Below are 21,922 nucleotides of genomic sequence, written 5' to 3'. Positions count from 1 at the left end.
TGTCGGTTAAATTGGTGATGGATAAATATGTGCCTGTTGCAGCAGGAGACAGAGTACTGATATCAAAATGGTCGATTTGAGATGTGAGGCCGCTGTTTTCATTAAAGGTCCTCTTCACCTACATTTATAGTAAAACTGTTTGATCCCTCTGGGTCTCTCTACCCTCTACCAGCAAAAAGCCAACTGAATGCAAAACAGCACGACTGAGTAGTTTATAATTCCACTCAATCCAGAGGTGAACCTTCATTTTCCATTAGATAGCTCATGCATTTTTCTGAATTTTTGGAATTATGATAAATTCTGAAAAAACTGTAAATAATAATAATAATAATAAGGCCCTAGGAAAATATTAAATACTAATTGTTTTCATTTAAGACAATAAGTGTTTGTATTCACTGTTATTTATTAGTTATATAGTTGCTATTTATTCATTTTTAATTAGCATTTCTTCTTTATATTTACAGTTTTCATTTTAATTCTACTAAGCTTTAGTAATTTTGTATTGTGCTCTTGTCATCTTTATTACTTTTTGTATTTTTAAATATTTCTATTTTACTTAATTTTTATTTGAATTTTAATAATTTAAGGCCTACTTCAATATAACTTAGCCAGGGAAACATTTCTCTCTTTTTCATTTCATTATCATTTCATTTCATTTTATTTTTCTTTTCTTTTACTTCTCTTTCCTACTTTCTTTTTTTCTTTCTTTCTTTTTTCGAGTAACAAAATCGACTGTAATAGTTTAGTTAACAAATTACCACTGTGGATTAGGCCATAGACTCCTGCAGTTGAATTTGTGTAATTTAGTTTGCAGGAATTTTATTTCTTCACTTATACTACCTTCACGTGCTATCGGAATTATCGTAAATATGAGTTTCCTAATTGGAAATTTAGACGTGAACGCATCTCAAATCGTGTTTACTACTGGGAAATTCAGAAATAATCCAAATTGGGCTGGAGGGAACAACCATGCAGCTGTCAATGCTGTTCTCACAAAAGCCGTACATCCCTTTGTTTTGTTGCTAAAGTAGTGCATTTATAGGCTAGATTTGAACAATAATTCGAAGCATATTGTATGTTTTATACGCAGTGAAATAAGCATGTATTTGAGCGAAATACCAGAATTGTCAGCAAACTGCACGTGTTGCGTGGTGAATGTTTATGATAGTCAACCAATGGGATGCTACATTTTATTCTTTCATTTTATTCTTTATTATTCTTTATTACTTTAAAACTAAACAAATTGTATAAAAGCAATATAACACTCAAAGTTGTACTTTTCAATTTTTTTTATAAAAGTAGAATAGAAAGAAAATAATCAAAACAAAATGCCATTTCTGTGTGGATTGTGCTACCAGCACGAAAGACAAGCGTGCGTTATCCACTTATCACCAAATTATGTTGGTAAAGCTTGAGCTTGAATGAATGCTGTTATTATGAAACATGGGTGTACACTTGAGATCAATATGGTGGCTGTTGAAGACTCTAGATCACTCGGTCAGTATTAAAAGCCCTTCAATGAAACCATTAGAAGAGAGAATCAGCACTCACTTAGCGGCCTGAGGAAACAATGGAGGAGGGAGGGGTGGCATGGAGCAAATGACCACAGAGAGTTTACACAACCACATAATGAACAAAGAGGTGGGCAGTCTATATGCAATGCAAAACAGGGCTACAGCACTATTATACTCTAGTCACTGTTGCAACCGTTTAACATACTGTAATAGATCTAAAGTGAAGCATATGTGTAATTAGACAGAGGGAGAATACAAACACTGCACTGTAGCTGATTTAGATGAAATGAGAGAAGGAGAGCAGATGGAGAGAGAAGGTAAAGTGAGATGAAAAAGCACTTTGATACAGCAGAATGTTTTATGGAGAGTATTTACGCACTCCTTTAGTCTGAGATGGCAAAGATGAATATAAAGAAAAGACCATTTATACTGCAGAAGCATTTACTGTTCATGAAAATCACTTTCTCGCTGTAAGAAATGTGTTGCTAATGTGCTTCAGTTTATTGTTAAAGACCAGATAGCGGGGGGTTATATTTGGGTAGAGAAAGATAAATGGAAAATGAGAAGTAGAAAACGTGCAATGTGTGTGTTCTGTTGAATGATGTCCATCACTAGCAGGGGAATGTGCGTCCTGGTACAGTGTCTGCTTTCCATCTCGATTTTAGCTTCAAATTCAGACAAACAGAGAGGGATTTCAGTAAATATGCGAGAGATTGTAAAAAGCAAGTGCACTGGTCTGTGTAAATGATAATAACAGACATTATATAGATAGATTATAGCAAACAGAGTGATAGAAAAAAAGAAAATTCAGAAAGAAAATTGTCTAAGAAGGTACAAAAAACAGAGACAAAGACAAAAATAAGTTGTTGTTTTTTTGCCCCACTGCCAATTTTTGGCTTGTTTGAAACACAGACTGAATACAATTTTGTTGCAATTTAATATTTTGTTCAGTGATAAAAAAAGAATAAATGAATTCTGAATTCTGTTTTAAGAATAAATGTAACAATAATAAATAAATGGTTTTTTACTAGAAAACAAGAAATAAAAATAAAGAAGTAATTTGCAGCCTATTTGACTGTTGAAACAGATGCACCTATTGAAAGACAGATGAGGGGAAAGGATGGAGAAGGCCAAGAGGGATCTGTTTGGATGCGTGATGGGTGGAGAAGAATGAGGTAGTGAGAGAAAGAAAACAAGAGATAGATGACAGTGGAGGAAAGACAGATGGCGGAGTGAGTCCAGTTTTGGTAGAAGAATTAATGGACACAGCTGTCACTTCTCTCTCTCTCTCTCTTTGTGTGTGTGTGTGTGTGTGTGTGTGTTTCTCTGTGTGTGTGTGTGTGGTGTGTGTGTGTGTGTGTGTGTGTGTGTGTGTGTGTGTGTGTGTGTGTGTGTGTGTGTGTGTTTGTTTGTTTGTAAGGGAGATGTATCTGAATATTAGCGCCACTCTTAAGATGAAAATTTGAAACATTTGACTTCAATTATCTTACTCTCTTCTGTTAGACGAATCCATTTGTGAGATAAAGAAATCTAGAATTCAATGTTTGAACATAGAGCACCTGCTGGTAGATGTGGTTACTACACCATCTGGGTGCAAAAAGCATCTTTCTTCATTGACTGCCATTTACAATTAGCCACAAAATATAAATATGTGTAAATATTTCATTGAATTATATTAGATGTAGAACCAGAAGCTTTATTTGTTTGTTTGTTTGCAGTCTCTTGTACATTTGAATTTGATTTATATATTTTTTTGCCTGTCTGCTGACTGTTGTTGTTGTGCCATCAGCCAAACAGAATTGCTATGACTCCATAATAATTACTGGCATGCATTTACTGCTTAGGTGATTACCTTAAACACCTGGATCTGGAACTGAATGCCCACTGAATACTACAGTGGTCCTGCGCCAGCCAATCAAGTACCATGAATAACAATACTAACAAACACAGACCAGTGTTCTCAGCAAACATCCAAGGAGACCTTTAGATGACTTAAAATTATTTAAAATATAAAATAAAAAAATTGTACAGGATTAGAGGATGAACAGGATGATCCACCCAAAAAATGAAATTTCTGTCATGATTTATTTACCCTCATGTTGTTCCAAACCTGTATGCATTTCTTTCTTCTGTGGAACACAAAAGAATATATTTTTTATAGAATGTTGGTAACAGTTTTGTTTCCCATTTATTTCCACTGTAAAATACAATGGAAGTCAGTGGGCACTGAAATTGTTTGGTTACCAACATTCTTCGAAATATCTTCATTTGTGTTCAGCTTGGGAAATTACATTTTAAAAATTTGATCTAGACTTGGAAAAGTTTTTTATAATGAATGAATATAGTTTTTTTTTTTATTATTGTTGTGCCAAGATCTAAATTTTTAAACTGGTAGAAATTGTGAAATATTTTTTTTAAAAAACCACTGCATCTTAAAATAATAATGATTATTTTTATTATGATAAAATGATAATGAAATATGCATACGCTGCCATCTAGTGCCGATAAAGAAAACAGCAAAGATTTGTTAAAACATTCTTAGGTCATGTATTCAATACTGTTTTTTTTTTTTTTTTTTTTAGTGAGCTTATTAAAACCCAAGATTAATGCAGTTCAAATCATCAAGACCAGAGAATAGGCTGCATGTGTCTCTCTGCGTGTGTGTTCTCATGTACGTGTATGTGCCTCATGCAGCATTAATGGCTTTTATCAAAGTGAATTAGGCATGAAGGATAGAAAAGCTGAGCTATCCCGGTGGACCGCGCATCAATGGAAAAACGGAGAAATGTAAAACACTCGCTCAACACCTGAGAGCAGAAAATTAGCCTGGAGACACTCCTCCAGATAGAGAACCCATTAAAGAAAGGACACATTAGCATAATTTTCTGGTTATTTATATATTTTTCAGGTGTGAAGAGAACGTTTTCTTTATACAATCATATCGCAGTGCAGTCTCAGAGAAAAAGAGCAAAATCGATGAAGACAGAAAGAAGGGAGAAAGATGTGCGTAAGAACAGATCTGTGAGATTCTCACAAGGCAACATCCGTCTGAAGTGTTCTTGAATTTGGAAATATAAAATACTGTGACTAAATCTAAATATAAGACTTTATTTCTGTTAGCCAAGCACAGTATGTTCCATAACATGATTCTGTATATTGTCAACACATACACTCACTGCAGTGGCCCCAAGAAGTATTTAGATGCTTAAGCCACACTTAATAATGTATGAATGTTATTGCATTAAATATAAAATGTCAACATAATCACATTTATTTTAAAGGAATGTATTGCAAACACTCCTTGAAGTAAAACAGATTAAGAGTACGTTTGAAAATTAAGAGTGAATAGTTGGACATTCTGTGGTTGTCAAACATTAGTCTGTGTCTTATTGTGCTAGGGCACCTGTTTGAACCCTGGGGGAATTTTAAGGGTCATAATCCACTGCTATGGCAGTCATCTCCTGCTGTGTGTTGTCCTCTCCACTCAAGCCAGTCTTCCCTAGATGCATCACTGTGACCTGAGCTCTCGAATCAGACACAGAGCAGCCATTAAAGAGTTTTAACCATCTGGACAGAATGTGAGGTTAAGTGAGTAATAAATGTTACATGGACTGTATTTACATTTCAGGTGTGTGTGGGTGTGCATTCTTACTTAATATTTAAGAGAAAAGTTGTACCCAGAACTTTGAGCTAAATTTGAAAACCTTTTAGGAATGTCCATATTTGTGAAAAATGGTATAAAAATTAAGCAAGTAAAGTAAAAAAAAAAGTAACAATGTAGAAAGTTTTCAGGTAGGGTTTGGTAATGGATAAGGATCAGGTTATATTACTTATAGCTAGCTGTATATAAAATATATATAGTGTGTGGGTGTGTATTCTGGAGATGTCCTCATTTGTAAAAAAAAAAAAAAAAAAAAAAAAAAAAAAAAAAAACAAAGGAACAATGCAGAAAGTTTTCAGGTAGGGATTGGAAATGGATAAGGATCAGGTTATATTACTTATAGCTAGCTGTATATAAAAATATGTATAGTGTGTGTGTGTGTGTATTTTGGAGATAAATGAAAAAAAAAATATTTTTAATGTGAAAATGTAGAAAGTTTTCTGATTAGGGTTTAGGCTTAGGCTAATTGCACTCAAAAAATCTTTTAAAGGTGACATTGTGAATTCTGAGACACAGAAGTCTGTTTTAAATTTAAATGTGCATATCAGAATATGATTTTTTTATTATTTATAATATAATTGTATTTTTTCATAGTATATTTATTATCTTTACAGGCAGTTTGTATACTGAAGAAAAAGTAGGCATCACTGGTATTTTTCTGCCTTATTATTCATGAAAGGCTGGCGTTGTTTTGCTAACAAGATGGTCAGTAACATTAGTTAATAATTAAATGTCACTGTTGCACAATTTTATGAGAGTACATTCATATTTGTTTTTCTTATCAGGTTTAATCAATGCGTTTAAAACTCACTTGTGTCCAAACACTTTTTGGAATCTATTATTAAAAATATTTAAGATGTTTAAAGAACTCTTTCCATTGTGATAATGGCACTGACAGGAGGTCTGAAATAAATCAAATCTTAGGTGGCATGGTAGTTTATTTTGTTTTCGAGGTGGAAGGTTGTTGGTTTAAATCCCTGTAAACTCTTTTCAGCTGTTGCCCTGGAGCAAAGTACACTGCCTGCTGTGTGCCAAGACTGACCCCTTTCTCTTTGTTTGTGCAAACCTGATGATAATAAATATTTAAACTTAAAAAATCAGTGCATGGAGAGCATGACTACAAGGTTCCAGCATTTCATATGGGGCGAAGCAAGTAAATAGTACTGACATAATTTATTCACCGTCATGTTGTTCCATGACTGTTGTTTTGCTGTTCTGGAACCTGCACAGGTTTATGCCCAAGTTTTTATTTTAGTATTGTGTATGCTTTACGTCTTTAAAACAGGAAATTCTAAACTATTGAATGCTGATGATACTTCGCAATAATATTAAGGAGCACAACTTTAATATATTGATAATAACAAAGGAAGCAACAAACCAACATATTAGGAAGATATCCGAAGGATCATGTGACACTAAAATGTGTTCTGAATTCTCAGAAGTAGCTAAAACTTTAAAACAATTATTATTTTGAATCTTTTGAATGATACTGTATATAAATCTTATTTAAGAAGTCACATAATGTTCTGTAATGCAACCCTAAATATATAAATAAAACTAATTCTCAGTCTTGAATATCCTTTTTTTTTTGTTCACAGATATGTGGATTTGCTGTTTCATTTCCAGCGTAGTTAATGGTTGAAAAAGCTAATCTGATGTTGCATAATAATTATTTGTTATAGTTTATCAGTTTCAACAATGTCTGATGCCAGATGACTGATGTATAGATTTATTTTGTGTGATTTTTACATCTACCATTTATTAAACCAAGAACATCAGCTCATGATACCAAAAGGTCATTTCATTCAAAAAGCTCATTAAACTGAAATTCCTCAATTATAGTCAGTCATGGCAAATTGTACTTATTAACTGATTAAGCAGAGAGAGATTGTTTGTATTCAGTCAAAAGATCTAGAGTAAACAGTTGCTAATAACGGTTTTGATCCCGCTAAAAAGGCTTATATTTGCAGATACCGTGGAAATGAATCCAATTACAAGTAATTCTTCATGGAAGTGTTCAAACTTGCATATTTTGTAGCACATAAGCTTCCAGATTATTGGTATTTAGAGTTTCCATATTTTAGATCTGTTTGGTATCACTTGTATAATGGCTCATAAACAACTTCATTTTCTACAAATGTGGAGTTTTATTGCAATTTGCTAATGCTCATGGACATAGAACCACTAAAAGATGATATAATACAAAGATTTCTTTAATCTATACAGATGAACTACAATGAAACAGTCGATGAGTCTGTTTTAACCTGGACGATAGAGGGCGCCAGGTAACAGTCAGCAGCAAAGGGTCTCTGATCTTCATCCAAAAACAGATTGTGGTTGAGCATTATATTTGATTTTAGCCCAAAACTTGACATGATATTTATCCACTGATGTGTGTCAGGGTTTTATGTGCTTGTGCAGTATTTTTGACAGGGCAAAGGTAACAGGCCATTGGAGCCAAGAGTTCAACAGTCATGTTTTCACCTCAGTGCTGTCTTCTTCTGGGATTCATATGATTGTAGTTCCAGGCTGGTGATAGACTCATGACCAGAAAGAGATGGAGTTCTGTTGAGGTGTGATACCATGTGATTTAAGAGCTTTCTTGAGGGTACCACATGTGGTATAGCTGGTCATTGAAGATGCCGGCGTAGGTGCTGACTGCACGAACTGTATCTTCATACAGGTTCCTTGATGAGGGAGGAAAGAAAAAATGTCAAAACAAAATGGATCGGGAGTCTTCATTTTCAAGGTGTCATGAACTTAATCACTCTCAGGCCATCAAAGATGTAGATGAGTTTGTTTCTTCATTGGAACAGATGTGGAGAAATTTAGCATTACATCACTTGCTCACCAATTGATCCTCTGCAGTGAATGGGTGCCGTCAGAATTAGAGTTCTAACAGCTGATAAAAACATCAATACAATCCACAAATAATCAAAACTACTCCATTCCATCAATAACATCTTGTGCGGTGAAAAGCTGTTTTGGCCAAAAAAAAAAAGTCCATAATCCATAATATGGATTCTTTAAGTCAAAAATCACCTGTTGTCCTCTCACTTTAAAATTCACAAAAATACTTGTTTAGAACTGTTTTTGCTCAAACAGTGCTTGATCTGTCAATATTTCTCTTCTGATTCAGATGAAATGACTTTTTCACACAATGGTTGATTCATATTGTAACCAGAAGTAACGGGTTGAAGTTAAAAATGCCTTGATGTTTACTTCTTACAAACACATAGCTTTTCACTTCACAAGACATTAATTGATGGGCCGGAGTCATGACAGTTACTTGTGGATTATTGTGATGTTTTATGAACTGTTTGGACTATGACGGCACCCATTCACTGCAGGTGATCCATTGGTGAGCAAGTGATGTAATGCTAAATTCTTCCGATGAATAAATAAACTCTACATTCAACTTGAATGGCCTGAGGGTGAGTACATTGTCAGTAAATTTTCCATTAAATCTTATTATTCTCATTACACATCACATGTATTGTAATGGAAAGCTACACGTGTTCCTGTGTGTAAAAGCCCAGAAGGGAATGTTTGCAAGTACGGACTTGGGTAATGTATAAAATTAGATTTACTTGGCTTTCTCGTTCAGCTTGTAGCCCTTGATGGTCTCAACATAACCGCTGGCAGTGTCAACACTCTGGTCGTAGTAGGACTTAAGTGTGTCCACCACAGTGGCAATGGTTCCCTTCTCCTCCTCAGCTTCCCTGGGCACACGGAAGCTCTCCGCTCCTGCAGGGGGCGAACCAAATTTTGAAGGTTCATGTTTCATTGTCATTTTAGGTTACTTCATTAGCAGCAAAGCAGATATAATAATAATCTAAATTGAATATGTTTATGAATGTGTCTGTCTGTACATACCCAGAGCAAGGAAAGCAATGACCGCTGTGATAACCAGTAGCTTGTTCATAATGACAGGTCTCTCTGAGGGATTTAGTAAAGCACTGGTCAGATGACAGCAGCACAAGTGTTAGAATATAAAGAGGGCATTATTATTATTAATTTTTATTTTATTTTTTAGTGCATGCAGTCACTTGGTAATCCATTGATAGGCTATTAAAAGCATACTGTATATGCTGTTACACCAGATTATCCTTTTACTGATTAAACACTTTTAGTGCCATAAAAAAAAAAAATATTTGTTGTGAAAAAATAATGATGTTAAAGAAATCTGCATGTATTTTATCTGTCATATTTGCAATAACATTGAAGCTTGTTACAAAACATACTTAATCCAGCAATATTATGTGTACAGTCATCTATAAAGACATACATCATGTGCATTTTAGGAATTAATCAGGTTTATGTATAGGTGCTAAACAGTCAAGAATCAGAGAATCTGTCATAATATCCAAACATTTTTATAATGCCTTTAATACAAGAGGGAAAATATGGTTGTACTCACAGTTTCTCCTCAGCGGAAAGTGTGTCAGACAGGTTAGCGGCAAAAACTCTTTGGCCTATCTTATATATGGGTACAGATTTATTGACTTGATATCTCAAGTGGCAAAGTGCAACAGATAAATGTTGTGTGTGTGTTTGTGTGTGTGTGGATGTGGGGCTGTGTTTTTTTTTTTTTCTAGTGCTTGTTGTAAGATAAGGGACTAAAATGAGATTACCTGTTAAAAAAGTTATGGCTCTTCACATAAATAGACATACTAGTTGATCACATTAAACAAACTCAACTGACTCTGATCAACAGTCTGACATTTAAGATGAAGTGAAACTCATATATGGGCTCTTAATATGATAACACACTTGTAATAGCGTCTTTTATATTCTGTTCTCCATCTACCAGCAGACAGATAAATGCTCAGAGGCTCTTGTCTTGCGTAATTGAACTGCAACACGTTTCCAAATAAAGTCCTAAGTCTGTTTCACCAAATACACGTCAGCCTGTTGAGGCTATTCAGGTTATTCTTGCAAAAGTGTGTGTGTGTGTGTATCTAGATCTTTCTTTGTGTCTGTACAAGATGGGTCGTTTTTTTAGATTGTGAAATCAATTTCTTCACTAACATGAATACAGTTTATTTATAGGCACCTATGGCACCATGAAGAAGGGATAGTTCCTTAAAGCAAGGGATAGTTTAAAGGGATTCATGTCTTTCCAAACCTGTATGAGTTTCTTTCTTATGTTGAGCATAAAAGTAGATATTTTGAAGAATTCTGGTAATCAAACAGTTGATGGTCCCCACTGACTTCCACAGTATTTTTTCCCTACTATTGAAGTGGGGGCCAACAACTGTTTGGCTCTTCAAGACAAAAATGCAAAGAAAACAAAAGTAATGACTTTATTCTCTCCATAATGGAGGCAGAGGGTGAAGCGGAGGAGAAGAATTGTTGAATAAAGTCATTGTTTTTGTTTTCTTTGCGCACAAAAAGTATTCTCGTAGCTTTGTAAAATTACGATTGAGCCATTGATGTCACGTGGACTACGTTTCTGTGCCTTGACCGTGGTAGTTCCCTTGCTGTCTATAGAGGGTCAGAAAGCTCTCAGATTTCATCCAAAATATCTTAGTTTGTGTTCCAAAGATGAGCGAAGGTCTTATGGGTTTGTAACAACATGACGGTGAGTAATTAATGATAGGATTTACTTTTTGGGTGAACTATAATTAATAATAATTATTAAAAAGGATTTTGGTTGGTTGGTTGAAAAATGTTAAAAATTTGTATAATGATAAATATTTTATATATGTACTGTACTGTACTGTGTATTATTGTGTGTGTGTGTGTGTATGTGTGTGTGTATGAGAGACAACAAGAAAGAGTGTTATAAACAATAAACACAGTCACTCGTATGAACCTCGGCAGGTGGTTACCATGGTTACCATTAAGAGCTTCGATTTTATCTCCCACATGATCACTCTAGGTAAAACACTCTTGTTGCACACTTGAGGGCATAATTTTTTTTAAAAACCATAGGGAGAGATTCAGTCATTTAGATTGTTCTCTACCTTAACATTTACACACTAGGCTGCTAAGATGCTCTTTATGGTTGCCTTTGGCTTGCTTAATTAAGGTAAAAAGATCCTTAATATTCAGTAGTATTACGGATTTGATTGCACTGACAATATCAGCTGAGAATAAAACTTGAACTGAATTGAGCTGTATGGTGACTCTGTAGAGCTGCTTTACAGCTTAATCAAATTCATTTTATAATTGATGAACTTTAGTTATTGAACTAAACTGGATCAACACTGAACTCACACTGAATAATAACAACAATAATAATAATTACAGCAGAATTTGAATTTGCCATTAAATGAATGAAGCTTGCATCGTTGACATTATTTTCCTCTTTATTACTGTGAATCTGCTTTGAAACAGTGTAATGACTTGACTTGTTAACGTTGCTAGATGGTTGCATGGGTGTTCTGGGAGGTTGCATACTTGCAGGTCTCTTTGACATTTTAAATGTTGTGGAATTTTCTTTATTCTTTTTAACAAAGGGTGAAAATCATGTCCCGTTGGTAATAATATATACACCACCTCTCCTCAATGAGCTGCTGGATTTGAAACATCATTTATATGGGTAGTACAAATGCAGTAAAAGTTATGCTCCGAGTTTTAATGATCATCATTAGGGGGATGTTCGCAAAGTATGAGCAAATATAATAGTAATATTTGCCTTACATTATTAGTAGCAGTTGTAGTGTTTGTTTTATTCACACTCTCAAACAAAGCAAAATTATTATTGCTCTTAAACTACTATATAACTTTTATAAAATTGCAGTAGATATGACAGAAGCTACATTTCCATGAACTGTGATCCAAATAACTAAAGGTTATGAATCTAGTTATCAGTGACAAGCAGAGAATGAGTAGCTATGGTGGCTTTCTAGCATATTCTTTGATTTCTGTTCTGTTGAATTGCACATTTCTTAAGCATATTTGCATTTTAGTTCATATTATGTGAATATGTACATTAAAGAATGTAATTCTTGTGTTCAAGTCAGACCTAGAGAGGAACTGTCAAGCTCATCATTGGTCATTACACAAGGGTGGAATGCACTTGCAAACAATGACCTTTCAGGTCTGGAATAAACCGTTTAAATAAATACCTTACATTATGTTGACATAAATGTACCCATGTTTTTGTTATGCTATAGTTAACATTTTAGTTCATCACAATCAATACTCGGGTTTGCATTTTCCAGATGTTTTTATTTAGAATGGGTCTTGTTGTTTCTTTATGAGGCACACAAAATCACATAATTCATTCTCTATTAATGCTGGACTGGGTGTTATTTATTTTTCCTGCACTGAACAGAATGGTATCAAATACACAGATACAGTATATACATGCAAAATCTGCACCAATGTGCTGGACACACAGCTGTCAGATAGTTTCAGATTCAGATTCATTATTAAAGCAATGAAAATACATGTTTGCTGGGTCGAAGGAGTCAGTGGTTGATGAGCTGCAGACTCTAACCGTCATGAGGCAGGACGGTATCCAGCACTGGCTTGATGTTGGTGATTACTTTGTCCAGGTGTTCTCCAACGTAGGGCCGCAGATAGTGGCCATAAGCACCAAGAAGAGCCAAGCGAGCTTTGTCCACAATAGGCTCGAGATCACTGGCCAGACCGCTGGAAGAAGCACACAAAACATAATAGATTTACTCACACAGAATAACTGGACTGAACATGATATGCAGTAAGGGCTGGGATGACTAGCTTGAGGCAGCCCTCACCCGATAATTTTCATGGCGCTTTGCACTCTTGGCCTTTTTTGCAATTCTTCCAAAATTTCTTTGGCTTGTCCTCCTGTTGGTGAGCCCTCTAGTGTTGGTTGAATTGCTTCTTTGGCCTTTTCCCAAGCATTGATGAGCCTCTTAAAGAAAACTGCCTTCAGCCCCTCATATTTCTCCACTAACTCCTTGTCAGGCTCGGGCCAATCCTGTGCCCAGACACACACTGACACTACAAGAGGAAGAAAAGGCCTTGAGAATGATAGAAACGAGCCATGTGCCCATCTTAAACCACATGTTTACCCACATTTATTGAAGAGTTCCTGGTTACTGTGTGTATGTAGTCTGGTTTTATCATGTGGATTTGTGAAAAAGAATAGTTTGGACCAGATAAAGGTCTGCATGATTATGTGTGTGTCTAGTAAATCGCTGTTGCCCTTAATATCGCTACATGCTGAGATACCACTTACATGTCAGTCATTCCTTTATAGAATAAATTCAGGATAAATGGGAGTGTCTTTTTTGGCAAAAGTGTCCCAGTTCATCCTACAAAACTAAATGCAAATAGCCTGGTGACTTTTCTTATTTTACATTTGATCACTTCAAAACAACTAAATCTGCCTCAAATTTCCAGTAAATTCATAACCTGAGCAAAAAGAGATGAACATGCCTCAGGCCTGCTGTTCTATTATGCTAATATGTCTTATTCTTTTTTGCAGTTGTGCACCAGTTAACAAAGAGAGACAACATTTCAAGAACTAGTTTGTACCTTGGAGTGCAAGAATGAGAGCAAATGTCAGCTTCATCTAGGAGAAGAGACAGAAATTTAGACATGATATGCTTGCTGAACATGCCAGTGAATGTAAACATCACCAATTCTCAATATTTAAAGTCATTTTAAGTATGCACAAACCACAGATTTGCACATGACTGCAAAAACAGTCATTAAACATGTTTAGTGCAGTTTTAATATAGTTTTTGCATTAAAAAAAATAGAGAGAGAATGCATTTTAATTTTCTTTAAAATAGCGATACATTTTAAGTAGTTTTATCATTAAATGTTATTGCATGCATGTATAAGAGCAACCTGGTGAAGACTCACTTTACCTTGTGCTAGTGAGATTCCTGTAGAGAGAAATAAAGGACTGGAGTCAACTGCAGTGGCTGAGTCTGCAGTTATATTGTCTACCGTCCATCCCTATATCTGCCTGACCACTTGACCAAACAAACGTCATCACACACATTCACTCAATAACTCAAAATCAATCACACACTCTTGCAGCATGTACACACACACCCACGCGGGTGGACCTACTGTTCCTGCAGGGCAAACATGTACACCATGGTTTGCCCGCTCAAAGTCCACTGTTCCCTTTGTGTGTATTAATAAGGCATTAGAGGATACTTATGAAACCACTAATCAAGAATATTCATGTGCTCTCTGTGTTCGTTAGAAAATTAAAGATGCATTCAGGATAAAATGCTGAACAGGAACTTTTATATAAAGAATCCTAAGGTGCATTCAAAATAAGACCCCAAATATAACGTTCCCCATCCCACAATTTAAAACCATTTATAATTTTGGGATATAGTATAGTATATATTTACGTATATGCACAAGGACCAATTTTGGCCGTAAAGAAAAAGTATGATATTATGTAAAACTCTATGATTGGCTTTTGTATTGTTACTGGTCCAATTTTCACCATTAACAAACCATTAACTACGACCTTTCCCTCAATAAACTACTAATTTGCTGGTGATTAATAGTTAGTAAAGCAGTTTAGGTATTGGGTAGGATTAGGGATGTAGAATATGGCCATGCGGAATATGTGCTTTATAAGCACTATTAAACCATAAAGCCAATATGTTAATAATAGGCATGCTAACAAGCAACTAATTACTAGTGAGAATTACTCCCTATACTAAAGTGTTTCCAATTATTCAAATATAATATGATTCAACATCATAATCATAAAAGCCATCTGTTTTAACAGGAAGTTTAATTCCATATGATAATTATGTGTTTAAGATGCAAAGAAGTTAAAAATAAACAAGATAAATACATAATTGTATTATATCATGTTTTCGATGATTTCTAAGCAGTTACTGTTTAATATTAAATGCTCAATGCTCTATTTATTTAGCAAGAATAATTAGCTGCCGAATTTATATTTATATTCCATAATATATATATATATATATATATATATATATATATGGAAACGATTTACCTTTTTTATTAACTATATCTTTTTTCTACCCACTTATAGAATAATATTAGATTACGTCAAATTTATTTGCAAATTTCACAGTGCATATTGTTCAGAAGCAATATTTAGTTGCTTACAGTTAATTCCAGTTAATAAGTGTGTATCTTCTATACACAGAATTACAGAAAACAATCAAATAAACATATTTTAACCTATTCAGCACTAAATTGACTGATTGTGCTCAGTCAGCCGTTTCATTTGTGAGTGCCAGAATCAATGTACATAAACTAATGAGAGTTAAGCAAAGGCTGTCCAAAGGTTGTGAAAAACTTTCCACATGCCAAATTGACAGAAGCAGACCCTAGTGAACCTTCCACTTTGGAAGATAACGTGTCTAATCTACAACCTGTGAACCTATTTTCTTATTTTTTTCATACTATTAATTCAATTAAATTATTTATTGCTTACGTTTATTTTCCAGCTTTTTTTGTCTTTTGTCTTCTTCCTTAAGTTTTCTGTTTACTTCATTCACTCATGCGTTTCTCATGCAAAGATTCCACAAACCATTTTTGCAACATTATCCACGTTTATTAATTTGGTGTTAAAAGGAAATATACAGAAAAATGATTGTATTATTAATTTATAATCTTCATATGCATTTGTGTATAGTGTTATTACAATGGCATTACTACACATGAGATGATTTGGTATATTAATTCCACAATATCTACAGTGCCCTCCTTAAGTATTGGAACACTAAAGACACAATCCCTTTCTCTGCTGTGGAGTCAAGACATTTGCAAATATGATTAAAAGATGAATATGCGATAAAACTATAGTATGTCACATTTTATTATTGGGTCTTTCAACACATACATTTTTTACCAAATAAAAAGGACAGCAATTTTAGAGTTCATCCCACTGTTTGATGTGAGCATAAGTATTGGAACAGCTGAATTCTAGGCAGATGTAAAAGATTAAAAGCTAATATTTAGTTGCAAATCCCTTGCATGCAATCAGAGCAGTGAGTCTGCAACCCAAAGACATCACCAGACTCTTGGTTTTATGCTTTGAAATACTTTTCTCCAGCCTTTAATGGAGCCAATTCATTGCTTGTTTTGGGGAGTTTCTGTCTTTAGTCTCCTCTTCAGCTGGTGAAATTAATGTTCCATCTGATTTAAATCTGGAGATTGATTTGGGCAATCTAAGACTTTACATTTCTTTGCCCTGATAAAGCCCTTGACTGAACTGGCAGGGTGTTTTGGGTAATTGTCGTGAATCCAATATGAAGTGCTTTCTAATGAGTTTGGTAGCATTTTCTTGAATATTGGTAGTCAAGATGATTTTGTACCCTTCCAAATTCATTCTGCTGCTGTCATCATACATTAAGTCATCATTAAAATTAAGAGGTGCTGTTCTAGAGACAGTCATGCATGCCCATGTCATGACACCACCTCCACCAAGCTTTACAGATGAGGTTGTATGCTTAGGATCATTTGCAGTTCCCTTTTTTTCTCCACACTTTTGCTTTCCAATCACTTAGATAAAGATTAATCTTTGTCTCATCGGTCCATCAACTCAGTTACAAAACTCTACTGGCTCACATTTGTGAAGAATCATGCCTTTCTATTTTTGGTGCTGATCAGAGGTTTGCATCTTGCTGTGTAGCTTCTGTAATTCTGTGTCAAATTCTCCTGCGGACTGTAGATTGACAGAGCATCACCCCAGCTTTCTGGAGGTTGTTTGTGATTTTACAGACATGTATTTTAGGGTTCATTTTCACAGCTTTTATGATTGGTCTTTCATCAACTACTGTTGTTTTTCTCAGCCGATCAGGTCGTCGTTGGTTACTGATGTCATCGGTAGTTTCCAAACTCTTGATTTCTCTATGCCCTTTGTTTTTCCTATAGTTCTAATTGACTTCCTCTTTTCCTTTAGCATCCAAATTGCTTGCTTTTCTTTCAGAATAGGCTTCCTCGTCTTCATCCAGGTTTGTGTGTGTCATCGTCGAAAGCAAAACTTAGAATGCAGAAGCAATGGCTATAACTGATAAGACACATTTCCTGCTTTTAATATCTGAAGAATTAATGCAACGGGACACAGCTGAACACTTAGAAAGACCTGTGAGGCAACTGTTCCAATATTTATGCTCACATCAGATAGGGAGATGAAACTCTAAAAATGCTGATCTTCTTAGCTGGTAAAACATCTTTGTGTTGAATTACCCAATAATAAAATGTGACATTCTGTAGTTTTGTCTCACATTCATCTTTTAATCATATTTACAGATTTCTTGACTCAGCAGCAAACAGAACAATTTTGTCTTTATTGTTCCAATACTTATGGAAGGCACTGTATATCCTGAAAATTGGGATTGCGATTGGTCCCTGACGAATCGCTTTGCTTATTGATCTTCAGTTGATCTTAAAGTAGGCATTCTGCTTTTCACTCTCTCCCACAGGGAGTTTGCACGGTCTTTTGCCCATTCCATGTAAGGGTCAGTTACAGGTTTTAGATGTTCCTCATAGTACATGCCAGCAAAATCAGCCACTGTGCTGCCAACATTTAGAACTTTAGTCTTTGTGTCCCTGTAACAAACACACAAACAAACACAGAAGTAGAACAAAATGTATAACAAAATGTTCACACTTGCAAATGCATAGGGTGCAATTTATGTAAGAATGTAGCAGTTAATGAACATCTTTAGCTGTACCTGTACACTTGCTTTGCTCTTTCAAGAAGTCCAGCATTGTCTGGAGCAGGAGTGGGCAACAAGTTGGATGATGCCAGACATGCTAAGGAACCATAGATTTAAAGATTTAGAAATTTGTTGCATGATGACAATATTTCTGTTGACATTTTTAGATGAATAAATTTAAATCAATAAATAAAGTATATATGCATATATAAAGCCAGACCTTGCAATGTCACAACCAGAGCAAAGAAAATCAATCTGGACATCTGGAAGAATAATCAACTGAATTAGCTATTTGGTGATGATAGATCTGGAATTGCTTACACGTACATTATTACAGTAAACCTTTAGCATATATAGTAAATATGTACCTTTAGAGATAATGCAGTAGAAGTAAATGTAATCTTTTTTTCTTCAGAAGAACTATCAGCTGGATTTCAGAGACTTTTGTAAAGCTCACGGTTGTTTTTGTGATGAGCTTGTCTATGGTTCAGAGTTTTCTGTGAAGAATGATATCTTGCTGCAGTAAAGCTGTATTTAAATCAATTTACATTCTGAGAAACAGGTCACACATCATTTCTGAGCAGGCACTGCCTGCTGTTTACTTGGAAGAAGTGCAAAAACAACCAATTTCAGAGTTTGCGAAACACATCTTTACTATGTATCAGAAATGTTGGGAGAAAAAAAAAATAAAATCATATATTTTAGCAGTAGTTTTGTTTGTGGGGTGTCTACATGAAGGTGGAGCTAGGGTCTGACTTTATAACGACTATACATATGCACTTAAAAGGTAAATCTCTCTCTCTATTACTTTATTTTAAAAGAATGATTCCTGTTACCAGTTGCATTTTTTTTTCTGACTTTTAGCACAAATCGAGAATGTCTCAACCTTGATCCACTGAGGCACTGAACAGAAAAGCAAATTTACATTTGTTGCATTTAGGCCAGAAAATTCAATAGTGGGATGCAATTCAAGGAAAAGGGGTCCACTCGACTGCTGAACTGGGTAGACTGATATTTATCATGTGAATGTACTGATCATTAACTGAGGACAAACAGTGACTTTAACCTTATGTGGTCTGATGTTAAAAGCCCTTTGACCCATGACTTGCATTTGACTTTACATACTGGTATATATATTGTATATTGATTGATCCTTTATTTTTTGTTTACATTGATGATGCATCTTCATTTAAGCGGTTGACTGAATATTGCTGTTTATTTGCTTTTTCTTTTAGAAATAAACTACCAAAACTGACTTGATTTCATGAAATGATTTCATGTAGCATAATGTAGTTAGGTTGATACAAATAATAAATATGAATGCAGATCATTTATATTCAAAATAGTTCAATTGTCAGTTGTTGGACTGTTAATGTGAACTCATTTTAAATGATCAGTCTGGCAAATGATACAAAACAAATTGGTTCTGTGTTTCACTGTTTATTCTTTTGAAAAAATTCAGAATGTATATTTTGCATTTTTCCCCACGATATTTAACAGCATCCCACAAAATTGTACAGATCACACAAATGACAAGGAGCTCATAACAGTTTTTGAATATGTACTGAACTGTAACAAATGCACCAGTTGGCACAACAGGGTGGGGGTGGTATCACATATCACACAGCAATTGCATGATTGCAGGGAAGAGGGTAAGGTTATTGGTTTACACTTTAATTGAAGGTTTCAGTCATTTTCTGCTTAATTTGCTCAAACTGCTCAGTAAACCAGTTCCTGCCAAGACAAAAAGACCAATTCATATTAGAAAAAGCTAACTGGCAGTTAGAAAGTAAAGCAGCTTCTATGCCAGTGCAAAAATAACATCAACGTCCTGATAATACATCTTATAAATATAAAAATATGTAGCCTATAACATGTAAAGGTAATGCATTTGTGTGAAACTAAAAAAGGTTCATTATGATCATCTTACTTGGTTTTAGTAACAAACTCGCTCTTTTCAAGGTTTTCGAAGGTGCTCTTGGTCTTCTCTGTCAGGTCATCTGCAATCGCTTTCACCTGGGTCTGGAATTTGGTGAAATGCTGCTCCAGTGTAGGCTCCTCCTGGGCCTCTGTTTAAATATAATTTAGTTGACATTGTAAATTCCTAAATCTCATTTGTACTTATATGATATTAAACAACTAAGAATATTCTTGAGAATATTCAATAGTTAGTATGCTGCAGAAGCATCAGAGGGAAGAGTTCACCTGTGTGTACAGCAAGTACAAGCATCAGCACAGCTGCAGCCAGGTACAGTTTCATCTTTGCAATCTTTCCTGTAACATACGGGGAATAAAACGCGATTAGAGAGACAGCGATGGTAGACAATTGTCATTTCGACTGATTTAGGGTAAAATTATTTGATGACGTTACCAATAAATGTAAGCCTATAGGCTTCGTCACATCCAAAGAGTCTAGACAGGAACTTCGAAATATATTTTACTAAATATATTTTATATGTATCATAAAACTATCTGCTTTAACAAAAAGTTGAATTCCATATGATAATTATGTGTTTAAGACACAAAGAAGTTCGTTTCAAAAATAAAAATAAACAAGATAAATATACATAATTGAATTATATCATGTTTTCGATTATTTCTAAGCAGGTACTGTTTATGTTAAATGCCCAATGCTCTATTTAATTAACTAGCAAGAATAATTAGCTGCCGAATTTACCGATGATGGCAAAGAACGACGCCTAGATGTCGCTAATAGCCTACACTGCGTATTTACACTGCCTATTGAACGTAAGACAAGAACGTTTATTCTATTGTTTCAGTGTTTGCTAGATTCGCCTCGTACTTAGTTTAAAGGTTTGTAAAGTTATCACAACAGGAATAAATGTAAGCTGTCATACCTTTCTTGCAGTCCTCAAGAGAATTGGGTTGAGATTGTAATGCTCTACAGATGGCTTGGCCCTTTATAGCGGCACAGAGCTGACGCAGTGTGATAATACCACCTCTGACCTATCAAGACCTCCTGCGATCACTCTCTGTCCCTCTCTGTTGATCTTCTTTCTATGTTTTGCTATATCACAAATGGCTATAGTGAACATCTTTTAAAGGTGAGTAATCTCTGTTTGCCATAACACCTTTATTCCCAGAGATTCTGTTTATTTGTTTCTGGAAAATATACATTAATGCGTTCAGTGACCTTTGAAACAACAATAACAGTCACAAATGAAACAATATTACAAAACAGTGGTTATTTAACTTTATCTGGTACCCTGGTGGCCTGGACGGTACAACGTCCATTCATTCATTCATTATCAGGGATTTTACAATTGGTTACGTGCTCTTGTCAACACAATTTTTTCAGAACTATCCTAAAAGTTGAAACAACAGTATCTGTGGACTTAATTAATTAAATCATGTTCAAACTCTAGGAAAACTCAGTATCTGCTTCCTATTTTTGCATATTAAAATTGTGCTAATAAAATAACCATAAACTAAAATTGGAGAGTATATTGTGCTTTACTGGTAAAGTTAATCCAGATAAGAAAAAAAGGATCTAAAATATTAGTTCCCATTATAGTTGAGAGTAGTTTCTTTTGTAGCGTTTCCACCAAAATTACCCGGAACAATTGTACCAGAAACTTTTTTTCCCCAGGAACTAATTTCCCCCCAGACCTGTTGCTCTCTGCGTTTCCACCGCGGTCTGAAGTACAGTGAAGATTAGGCAAATAGTCTGGTGTCGTAGGTCTGCGCGCGTTTCTCAATACAAAGTACGCAAATTTCGGAAATTCCGCAAACAGCAGCGTAATGTACTTGATAACATCATTCAGCTCGCCTTGGCTACTTCAAATTTCCTCACTGTATATTTACAATAAGACGAAATATATCAAACACCACTGTCTCCTTTCGTTTTCATTTAAACATAATAATAGTCGCAGAAATGTACTTAGTTCAGTGAAATGTGTATATAGGCCTACAGCCTACATTACAATTAAACGAAATATTATATCAATTGCCTCTTTTTATTTTCATTTTAACATATAGCCTAGATAATTTGAATAAAGACCAAAGATTACCTGTTAAATTTACCCAAAACGAATTATATTTTATGTTTAACCACTAAAGAGACATCAGAGCCAGCGTCAAATGTCAGAAGGACTAGCCGAGTCGGGACT

At 34.9% G+C, this 21,922-nt stretch overlaps 4 protein-coding genes across 5 annotated transcripts; all 4 read right to left on the bottom strand.

The window, feature by feature from the left end:
* Positions 1–7,372: 7,372 nt before the first annotated feature.
* LOC109058458 (apolipoprotein C-II-like) lies at positions 7,373–9,692 on the bottom strand. Of its 2 annotated transcripts, none has more exons than XM_019075653.2 (4): positions 9,596–9,692; positions 9,052–9,114; positions 8,766–8,922; positions 7,373–7,862 (listed from the first exon to the last, which is right to left on the bottom strand). In XM_019075653.2, the coding sequence occupies exons 2-4, from the start codon at positions 9,098–9,100 to the stop codon at positions 7,766–7,768; spliced, it is 303 nt and encodes a 100-aa protein (XP_018931198.1). In that variant the 5' UTR covers positions 9,101–9,114; positions 9,596–9,692; the 3' UTR covers positions 7,373–7,765. The 2 variants fall into 2 exon arrangements, with proteins under 2 accessions (XP_018931198.1, XP_018931199.1); XM_019075654.2 differs by having other exon boundaries at positions 9,052–9,134; positions 9,596–9,671.
* Positions 9,693–12,333: 2,641 nt separating this feature from the next.
* apoa2 (apolipoprotein A-II) lies at positions 12,334–14,115 on the bottom strand. The gene is made up of 4 exons (XM_019075642.2): positions 13,989–14,115; positions 13,651–13,687; positions 12,885–13,113; positions 12,334–12,780 (listed from the first exon to the last, which is right to left on the bottom strand). Exons 2-4 carry the CDS (start codon positions 13,685–13,687, stop codon positions 12,621–12,623), a joined length of 426 nt encoding a protein of 141 aa, XP_018931187.1. The 5' UTR covers positions 13,989–14,115; the 3' UTR covers positions 12,334–12,620.
* A 3,228-nt stretch (positions 14,116–17,343) lies between these two features.
* Positions 17,344–18,321, bottom strand: apoc4 (apolipoprotein C-IV). Its single transcript, XM_042740945.1, has 4 exons — positions 18,161–18,321; positions 18,013–18,055; positions 17,808–17,889; positions 17,344–17,682 (listed from the first exon to the last, which is right to left on the bottom strand). Exons 2-4 carry the CDS (start codon positions 18,053–18,055, stop codon positions 17,499–17,501), a joined length of 309 nt encoding a protein of 102 aa, XP_042596879.1. The 5' UTR covers positions 18,161–18,321; the 3' UTR covers positions 17,344–17,498.
* Positions 18,322–19,216: 895 nt separating this feature from the next.
* Positions 19,217–20,859, bottom strand: LOC109058449 (apolipoprotein C-I). Its single transcript, XM_019075646.2, has 4 exons — positions 20,651–20,859; positions 19,998–20,066; positions 19,723–19,861; positions 19,217–19,526 (listed from the first exon to the last, which is right to left on the bottom strand). The coding sequence occupies exons 2-4, from the start codon at positions 20,050–20,052 to the stop codon at positions 19,466–19,468; spliced, it is 255 nt and encodes an 84-aa protein (XP_018931191.1). The 5' UTR covers positions 20,053–20,066; positions 20,651–20,859; the 3' UTR covers positions 19,217–19,465.
* Positions 20,860–21,922: the final 1,063 nt, after the last annotated feature.

Source organism: Cyprinus carpio, chromosome B16, assembly GCF_018340385.1.
Source record: "Cyprinus carpio isolate SPL01 chromosome B16, ASM1834038v1, whole genome shotgun sequence".
Taxonomy (NCBI): domain Eukaryota; kingdom Metazoa; phylum Chordata; class Actinopteri; order Cypriniformes; family Cyprinidae; genus Cyprinus; species Cyprinus carpio.
The sequence above is the reverse complement of the archived record's forward strand: the minus strand, read 5'-3'. Positions and strand labels throughout refer to the sequence as shown.